The sequence below is a fragment of the Aegilops tauschii genome, chromosome 3 (genome assembly GCF_002575655.3).
Source record: "Aegilops tauschii subsp. strangulata cultivar AL8/78 chromosome 3, Aet v6.0, whole genome shotgun sequence".
NCBI classification, from domain to species: domain Eukaryota; kingdom Viridiplantae; phylum Streptophyta; class Magnoliopsida; order Poales; family Poaceae; genus Aegilops; species Aegilops tauschii.
The window spans coordinates 514,815,054-514,825,079 of NC_053037.3; the positions used below are offsets into that span (position 1 = coordinate 514,815,054).

General features: G+C 42.3%; 1 protein-coding gene across 2 annotated transcripts; it reads right to left on the reverse strand.

Annotated features, from left to right (window-relative positions):
• Window positions 1-821: 821 nt before the first annotated feature.
• Window positions 822-6,411, reverse strand: LOC109740434 (CMP-sialic acid transporter 3). Of its 2 annotated transcripts, none has more exons than XM_020299495.4 (15): window positions 5,913-6,411; window positions 5,012-5,128; window positions 4,673-4,729; window positions 4,314-4,391; window positions 4,102-4,146; window positions 3,742-3,801; window positions 3,384-3,506; window positions 2,808-2,885; window positions 2,595-2,664; window positions 2,331-2,438; window positions 1,780-1,913; window positions 1,627-1,697; window positions 1,397-1,442; window positions 1,257-1,320; window positions 822-1,125 (listed from the first exon to the last, which is right to left on the reverse strand). In XM_020299495.4, exons 1-14 carry the CDS (start codon window positions 6,072-6,074, stop codon window positions 1,270-1,272), a joined length of 1,200 nt encoding a protein of 399 aa, XP_020155084.1. In that variant the 5' UTR covers window positions 6,075-6,411; the 3' UTR covers window positions 822-1,125; window positions 1,257-1,269. The 2 variants fall into 2 exon arrangements, with proteins under 2 accessions (XP_020155084.1, XP_020155083.1); XM_020299494.4 differs by having other exon boundaries at window positions 1,397-1,445.
• Between the last annotated feature and the right edge of the window lie 3,615 nt (window positions 6,412-10,026).

Here is a 10,026-nt window from a genome sequence, read left to right on the forward strand (position 1 = left end):
TGCAGCTGGCCTTGATTGGTAGCCTTGCGTACCCATAGTTCGGTGGACTTGGAGCTTCATTACTGAGTCTTGAGTTGCCTAGAAAAGGCTATGAGGGCGTTTTGGCTCCCCGATGCATTCGCTCCCATATGGATAGTAAAATAAAATAAAAGTAAAAAGAATAAAAAATCCTGATTATTTTTATAGATGTTCGGGTTAGTGTCGCAAGTATGCTTGACAATTTTCATGCGAAATGAAGCAACATTGTTTTGTCCGGAAAAAAAACTTTGGATGTAACGTTTGGTGTTCAATTTGTTTTTTTTTACACGGGCCAAAATGCCTAACCTTTTACCAAAAAATTGCAGGTAGCATTTGGATGTGACTATGAACACGCCAATTTTTTGTCGAGATTCTTTTGACATTTTAAAAATTATTTTTCACGCACAGGATCATGTGTATCTAGGAGCCGAATTGGATTTCTGATCTGTTGCCGCTTTTCCACATTAATCAAAATTAAAATATACATCTCGTACTAGTATATGGAACGCATTAATCAAAACTAAAATATACATCTAGTACTAGTATGTGGAGCTGCAAGCAAGAAGACACAAGAACCCAGATTAAGGGCATCTTCGCATCCACTGGTGGGTTACAGATAGATAAGACTACTGCTTAGACCTGGCATATATGCACTGTCGTGGGCACATCGATTCAGTATGTCCAGTGTCCGCCCATTTTTAGCAAATCAAACCATCTTAACAGTGGAGTAAATTACTACTAGCATAGAGCACAAATAAACTACTACTATGTTTGGGGGAAAAAAAGATGAAAACATTTGAATATGGGCTGAAATGCTGAATATATTTATTCTTTAATCCATCACATCAGTTTCACGACAACAAGGTCAATTCATTTGTTCCCCTCTACAGTATCTCAGCAAGCTCGCCCTCGTGCCACCGAATGGGCATCTCTCTATGATGGTACTCCTTTAAACATCATGGTGCAGCCTCAGGAACATCAGGTCAAAAGGCTACAAGGCTATATAAATCATCACATGCTCTGCTTCAAGTGCAGACGCTGCCTTGGCGACATCGCTCGTCTCCCTGTCGAGGGGAAGAGCTCGGATATACATAAGGATCGGAGGAACTGAAATTGTCGATAAACATACAGAAGACAGACCGTTAGACGGGATGAATCCATTGATAAGATACACATGGGTGCATGGTGGAGAGCATAAGCCCTATGCTAGTACTATTCGGAAAAGAGGAGAGAAATACCTCCGAGACGACATCAGACGGGAAGAAGTGGCTGCCTCTCATCAGATCCATGGCGGTGTTTAGCCTGTATGCACATATGGAATGGCTGTCAGACTTACAAATTTGGCAAAAACAGCGCCTTGAAAGTACTATATAGTTACCTCACTTGCCACCGTGTCAACTTTGACAATTACAGATTCCACTAATCTGCTGGACAAGGCATCCATCAAAACACACATATTAGTATATTACGTACTAATGAAGTGCATCAAGTTTTCATTGGCTACAGTAGAAAACAATTAATTTCTTCTGAAGGCGAATCGCAGGATGAAACTTCAGAGCAATTTGGGTGCACCAAGTATCAACTAGTTGAGTACAAAACATGACTGACCTGTCATCCTCAGCATCAGACATCTCAATTTTGCTGCTTGGCACTTGATCCTTAATTTGGTTTGCGAGATACTGCAACAAAGACCCATCAGAAACATGTAAGGGTAGAAGTAACTTCAATGACTGAATCAACAAAGAAGGGAATGCACGTTACCTGATGCATAGATATAATTACTATTGATATTCCAAGAACAAAATTTATAGTCAGAGTATGACCGAACAGTATAGCAGACGCTACCCCAGTAAAGATTGTGGCGATTGTGGATGAGTACTTCTTCAAAATTGTATCTGCATTCATCATTAATGTGCTGAATCTCACCACATTTCACTTTGCAAAACTAACATACAGTAACCAAATTGCACATCATAGAATTAGAATATACATGTATATATGTATGCTCTCCCGACTTAGGACTGAATATGCTCATCTTCAGTGTGCTTTATGTACTCCGATTTTAAGCAAAACTTTGATTAGTTAGATGCTGAACATTTAATGCCAAAGTTTTGGTGTGTACATGCCATGTAAATAGAATAAGAAGTCTTCAAGGTTACTGAAGAAATGTGGTACTCCCTCTGTAAACTAATATAAGAGTGTTTAGATTACTAAAGTAGTGATCTAAACACTCTTATATTAGTTTACGGAGGGAGTACATTTCAAGAGCATGTCAAACAATTACAAGAGAAGTTTTCATGCTGGTAACATACCTGCATATTTGAAGAAAAATGACGAAAGTATGCCTTGTGCAGCATTGTTGCAAATAAGAAACATGGTGGCCTTTGAATGCCCTTCCAGAATGTGAAAGCTACGAGGTCCTGTAAATTTTACGCAACCAATATCTTATAGCAAGCTAACATAAGGCCAATTTGTATCCACAGAGCAAAATGTTTTGGCAACACAACACAGAACAAAAGAAAAGGACACAAAAGTGAAACTGTTTATCATGAGAGAGACGTACTCCAGAAAATTACCTTGGACGAGGGCAGTGATCACAAGCCCAAGGAAATTAAATATTGCACCATATCCATACAGAAATAAGTTCTGTAAAGATAACAAACATGATGAGAAGTAGCTTTTTAGAGAAATAGAACAAATGCATTAATATACTTAGGACATTGTCATTGAGTAGCAAATAGTGCCAGACCGAAATAGCCATAGAAGAGTACACAAGGATATGGTCATACCTGAAGATATATGCTGGTATCGAACTGGCTTTTCAGAGCCTTTTCATTGTAAACTGAAGCCAATGCAGGAACTGTTACCTGATTGTGCACAAAATTAGTACGCAATGTCACATGTCACATTAATTCTACTCTCTAAAAAATTCCTTTTAACACTTTGTTAACAACATTCAAATGAAAAAGAAAAGCTCCATATTGTTCCCATGTGAAGCATTTGAATGTATAAATTCTATCCCAGAGTGCTTACACAGCCAATTATAATTTCCACTGGAAAATTACTACAAGTTCTGGATCATATTAGGTAGATGCTGAAGTTGCAGGTAACCAAAAGCTGAACCGTAATATCAAGTAATATGGCTGAAAGCAAGAAATAGCATGCACCAAGCACTGTACCAACTAGACAAAAAACTACAACATTTCTGATTAGTTACAGCTAAGGAGCAGGGCCTATACAACTATTACATAAATGATAGTTCTGCTAGCCTCCCAAATTTCATCGGCAGGTTACTCAGGCACAAATTGTTGGAAAGTAAGTATGAGATAAATTAATTAAAAACTGAGCCGAAAGTCAAAACTTACAAAAAATAGTGTGTATAGGTAGGCCCCAGCTGCAACAGGAAGACCAAGTGCAGTAGAACCTTCAGGCAGTGATTTCAGTTGATTAACAGATATTCCAATTAACAACAGAGCAAGGGCTTCCCACTGTCGACAAAAAACAGGATGATGTCAATCACACAAGTTCATGGCATCGCAAAATAAGTATAACATTACATTTGGACATTTATATATAGATATGAAGAAATAAGTTATCAATTTTCTTTTAACTTGCACCAACAAAAAATAGACTTACACCCGGACCACTCATGCTTATAAATATTGAAACACTAACATGTCCAAGTTCAGATACATGACTGATGGTAATTAAGAGAAAACTTACCTGAATTGTGGAGAAACGCCTCCTGAGTAACACCTTTAGGAGCACAGCAATTATCAGAACCTACAAACATCGATATAATACATACTTATGATCACAGACCAGAAAAGTGTACTCCAGATGCAGCCAGGCCCCAAATGAAATTAATGACTGAAAGGCATATTCCAATACTGAGATTACTAGGAGGTTATGCATCCAACTCAAAAAAGGAGGTTGTGTATCTTATAAGTAAATCATGAACAAAAGAATGTGTGCCCATCCAAATGAACGTGTGTGGCCCATGCATGCATGGACCAGCCTTGAGATTGTGCAACTACCAAGACTCAGACATCTAGCATCTTGTAAAGAAGGAAACTACAATACCTTGAGATTACCCAGCATTTTCACTGTCGCGGGATTAAAGTATAGCTGCATAACACAGAGGATCAATTCTGTTGGTTAGAAATTTTGTACCAGATTCAAGTTACACCAATATAAATGTTGGGCTCCGCTATTTTACATTTTTAACAGAAAAGAGAGAGTAAGAAAAGGTTACTATGCCAAGCCTAATTTTCGAGGTCTTATCAATTCTTTACCTGCATTGTAAACTTCAAATAATTGTTGATGGCATAGAGAAAAGCAGGCACCGCGAGAAGAACATTGTTGCGGGCAGCCTGTCATATGGTAAATAATTAGCATCACATATGAGATCACTGAATTTCTAATATTTTTGCCTTCACAACAAAAGTATAGCTAGACTGATGGACAGTAGAATAATAAATGATTAGCCGTCAGTTAATTGTGCTATCGTGTAGCAATTTGACAGCATATGGCCAGGTAATGGGGATACACAACCACATGTTCTCTTCAAACAAGATAGCATGCATATCCATCATGCGGGGTTTTTCAATTGAAATCAGGCAAGGAATTGACAAGATGTTGCATAGCTACTCACCTGCACAAATGTTGAAACTGTGAGAAGTGGCTTCTCTCCCACCTTTACACGCCTAGCCTGCATGAGGTAAAACCAAACATGATAAGGGAGTCAGTCACAGAAATCATTACGGAAGGAAGTCTTATCTAATCAATGTTGCGAATAAAACGTGAGAATATTATACAGAATGCTCATTCAGCTCACTTGGCAGCATGCTCAAGTGAACAAACAGAACACCTAACCTCACACAAATTAAATTATTTTCTAATCTCGATAATAATCAAACTAAAGAATATGGACATAAAGACGCATCATATCAAAGCAACGGATTACAACGGAACTGCCGATAATTCAACATACCTGGAAGAACAGCATGATGATGGCAAAGATAACTTTTGTGATCTCTGTCAAGAAGTTCACACTGACTGGGCTAAATTTGAATTTCCCATCCACTTTACACATGTACACCAATATCGGCTACAGAAAAGGAGGTAGAAATGTGTCAACAGACATGAGGATGTGCAACATGAAATGCCAATTAGTTAATGAAAAGCTGGATGAACATGCTCAGTTGGCTACACAATTTATTAACACTGTTACTCTAGTCTTAAATCCTAGAATGAATTTACTGTTAGGTATCAACAATACGAGTTATAGAGAAGTCTATATCGGTTCTTCTACAGGCAGCTGGCGCGTGTTTCTAGACAAATGCTAACATCAATATACAGTGGAGAGCATCCAAGTAAGCACTCCAAAATATCAGTACTTTTCATCTATTAATGACCTCCTTCTGCAACATTGGGCACCGTCTAGTTACTCTAGTAAAATAAAAGTGACACTGGAAAACAGAGCTCAGGAAACTCCATACTGAAAAACTAGCATCAGCTTGTACTGTAGCTAGCCATATGCACAAAACATTTGTTGTTCTTCTACAGGCAGCTGATGCGTGCATTTAAACAGACCCTCCAAAATATCAATACTTGCTCATGTACCGGCGACACCCTTCTGCAACATTGGGCACTGTCTAGTAAAATGAAACTGAAACTGGAAAACAGAGATCATGAAACTCCACACTTTCTCTAAGCATTAGTTAGTCTACGCTGTAGCTAACTATATGCATAAAACATCCAAAACCACTCAATTCGCCTCCTCCACAGCACTAACGGTTCAGTCGTTACATGACAGTATGACACGCAGCCATTCGAGACCGACCAGACACACTGATAACACCGAGCAGAATGCAGAGAGGAAGCAAGGTCACCTGGAGGCCGGCGAGGACGCAGTCGCCGGAGACGAGGAGGACGTTGAGCGCGCGCTGCCGCGACGAGACGGTGCTCCGGTGGCTGTCGTAGGCCTTGGACACCGCCGCCGCCGGCACGGCCACCTTGGCGTGGCACACGCTGCATTCCACCTCCCCGCTCATCTCCTCCTCCGCCGGAGGAGCCCCGCCAAAACCCTGCGTACGATTCGGGGGAGCAGCGCGGACAAATGGCGGAGGGTTCCGGGGAAATCGCCCGAGAAATCGCCGAGAATTGCGGGCCGGGCCGGGACGGACCGGGGGGGAGGCGGGAGCCCTAGCCGCCGGCGGGCGCACCCACCATGGGACGGGAGCTCGCGGCGGCGGCGGCGATCGCGATGCGAAGCTCCTGGAAGGCGCGAGGTGGAGGACGAGGGGGCAATGGGGAGGGAGGAGAGGGAGAGGTCAGAGGAGAGGAGAGGCGAGGCGAGGAGCGGAAATATAAATTCCGTGGGAATATCCCGTCGAGAACGAAAGGGGAAAGGGCTTTTCTGCGAGGTTTTGAGTTTCCATGAAAGCCCCTGGCGTTTACTTGTTTCCATAGCAGGTCCCTCGTATTAACATCTTGCCTCTCTTTCCTTGGGGGCAATAATGGGTATAATTATTTTCTAAAAAATGAGTAGTATATTTTCTTCCGTTTCTGCACGCATGAAATGCTTATTATTCTGTTACCAAACTACAGTATGGTGTTGTGCTGTATTTTTTGCATTTTGTAAAAATATGCGGAAAAAAGGCTAGACAAAACATGATGATCAAAATCCACCGTCACACAAGCATTTTCTAAAAAATTACTCCCTCCGTAAACTAATATAAGAGTGTTTAGATCACTAAAATAGTGATCTAAACACTCTTATATTAGTTTACAGAGGGAGTACATTACTTTGGTGTCCCTGTGGATGAATGTGAAAAACTCGCTGAAACCGTGGGGCTTTTCCGATCACCGCAGTGCTAACTTTGGTCCATCATAATTGGCTAGGATTACCCGATATACTCAAGCATGTGAAAGGCATGAAACTATTACCCTATTAATGCGTACCATCTTTAGACCTACGCCTTTGGTATCATTATTAACTTGTTCCTTTATTTAGGGAAATAGTAATTCGTTCCTTCTATAACGCAGGTGCGTACCAAATAGCGTCCAAATTCAGTGTTCAGTCCACTTCACCAGCGCTGATTCATGTCAAAGTTTTCTGCTCACTTGCCACATGCTGCTTCAAAATACTGCCCCCCAAAAAACATGTCGAGCTAATCGGAGCCGAACTGGCCTGAGCAGGCAGGAAAGTGCAGGGGGCGAACTGAAACTCGGCACCGTCCATTTTCTGCCTCTGCTCGCTGAGGAGAGACGGCGAGTTACGCAGACCGACAAAGTGGAGGCTGCCCAGGCGCACACACCAGCGAGCCGGTGTTCCGAAGCTGCCCCCGTCCTCCGGCCGTGCCCGGGGACGACGGGCTCGAAGAGGGCAGGGGCGTTTCCGGTACTTCGTGTCGCGCACGCAGGTGCGGCCGCGCCGAACCGTTAGGTGGACGAATGGTGCGATGGATAAAATTGATTATTGGTTTGCGGGCTACGAGGAGGGGCTCGGCTTGCGTGGGTAATCGCTATCCGGTCCGGAGTCAAGCCTGCACATGGGAGCATCTGGGCCGTTGGGGCCGTGCAGGCGCCACGTGTGCTGCGTCTGCGGGGGGACTGGCACCGACACAGAGCCAAGAGGAAGATCGGTTTGGTCCACATATGGGGGCTCCTTTCCTTTGGCAGGAGGGATGGCAAGGCAGTGCCATCTTGTATTTCAACAGGGTTGAGGACGGTGTGTCGACCCGTTGGCTGGGCAGCTGGGGTTGCTGCTAGCCCACGCCGATTTGAGCCTTGACTCTAACACACGGTGTTCGCAGAGTTTCTCCTATAAATAAAAGACAACAAGAGTTAGCCTTTGGGTTGGTCTCATTTTTTGTATTTCAACATGGTTTTGAATGAAATGTGCAGTTTTTAAAACATATTTTTTAGTTTCTTGCAAAACAGTGGAACAATGTAGGTGTTGACGCGTGCACCATGACGCTCGCATTCGCTCACACGACGCATGCTTAAAAAACAGAGCGTCGGAGCTTTCAGGGTTGAAGGTCCATCGCGTTGTTGTTGATGGAAAATACATGTGTGGTCAATCAAATATAGCAATGCCGTGGGGTTTTATTCGTTAAAATGTAATCGATGACAGCCTTGATTGGTGGGCGGTGAGATGGGGCAGTTGATGATGTCCGGAACGAAGGAGCCAATATAGTTGCGGGAGAAAAGCTCATCGAGGTGGTTGGCTGGTGAGAAGAAGACATGGTGGTGAAGGCATATCTTGAGGACGGTGACAATAGGGAAGGGAATGCGAGGGCGGCGAGTGCCTTCGAGGCTGGCCATGGCTCCGCTTTGGTTTACGTCGGCGCGCTCATGTGTTTTGTAGTCATCACCTGCCTTGTGGCGGTCTTCGGTGGCCGCATCTTGCTCTGGCATCTCGGGTCGGATTCACCCACAAGCACACACTCAACTTATGATCTTTGCTCATAGTACTCGTTTCATTTCTGTAATCTTGCTAGCTAATGTGAGATTAAGGCGATGTCTTGCAAATGAAGCACTTACCTCCAAAAAATAGCAGACGATGATATGAAGCAAGAAAAATTGGGAAGTTTGTTTTTTCAAGAAGTTTTGACTACTTACAAAAACAACGATTCAATGGAAAATTAGCAAGCAAACACTTTCTTGCAAATAGTGGTACAACCTAGATGTCAACACGCATACCATTACACACACACACACTCACTCACACAATGCATACTTCAAAATTAGAATCTCAGAGCTTTCAAGATCAAAGAATTCACTGTGACGCTATTAATAGAAACATAGTCTCTCACGGAAAAAATAATTTGCTTTAATGAGAGACACATGGTTTCAAATATAGCATTGCCATCGGTTTTGTTCTTTAAAATGTAGTTGGAGACAACCTCGCACGTCAATGAACTATGAGACGGGGCTAAATATGGTATCAGGGTGAAGACAATAATATAGCTGAGGGAGAAAACTTCACCGAGGTGCTTGGTGATGCATCCATTTTGCATCATTATTTTTTATATTATAATTTTCTCTTTATTATCAACATTTTACACATTGTTGCTCAATTATAGTGTTTTTTCCTTCCAATTTGCATGAAACACACGAAGAGGGAATTTGCCAGGAAATTAAGAAAACATGAGCACGAATGTACAAAGAAAAAACAAAATTTTGGAGCTCCAAAAACACCAGAAAATCTTTCGGAAGAAAAGGAGACATGAGCCACAAGATAGGACGGGGGCACAGGGCCTCCACGCACCCCCTAGGCCGCGTGGAGCCCCTGGCTGCTGCTGCCTTCCTGCGCCCTTTGGCATTTTTTTCATTTGACCTAAAATCAGTGAGGGATTTTTTTGCCACCGTCTCGAGGCGGATCACTTTTGCCCTCCAGCGGACTGATTCTATCAAAGATCCATCCCTTTGGGAGGGGGAATTCAAAGTCATCGCCATCATCAACACTCCAATCATCATCTACATCAACACTGTCGCCAAATGAACTTTTACCTCACACCCTTTGCCGAGTATAATTTTTAAGTTAATTACTCCTTCTGGTTGATGCTTACAAGTTTCATTGGTAAAAGATTCATATGTTCAGATTATTATTCATATATTCATCTCCACTGATCAGGATCTATATGATGTGTTGTGAGCACCCCGTTACATTTTTGAGGACATGGGATAAACCTTGTTGTTATTAATCTTGTGAAGTTGAATATAGTTCAGTATTTTGATATTGTGTTGTTGTGTAATTCTCTAGTGGTGATATGCGAACATCGACTTCATATCACGTCACCTGTATGAGCCTAGAGTAGAGCATTGTGTGATTAGTTTGTTCATGGCCAGTGGTTGAAGTGACAAAAATTATTAAACCCTAACTTTATGAACTATTGCATGAGGGCCTTTTTGGATTTTTGATGCCTAATTATTTAGCTCTGGTATTGAAAATAAAACCATACATACGGCCAAGTCACATGAATGCTTCTTCAGCTTGCA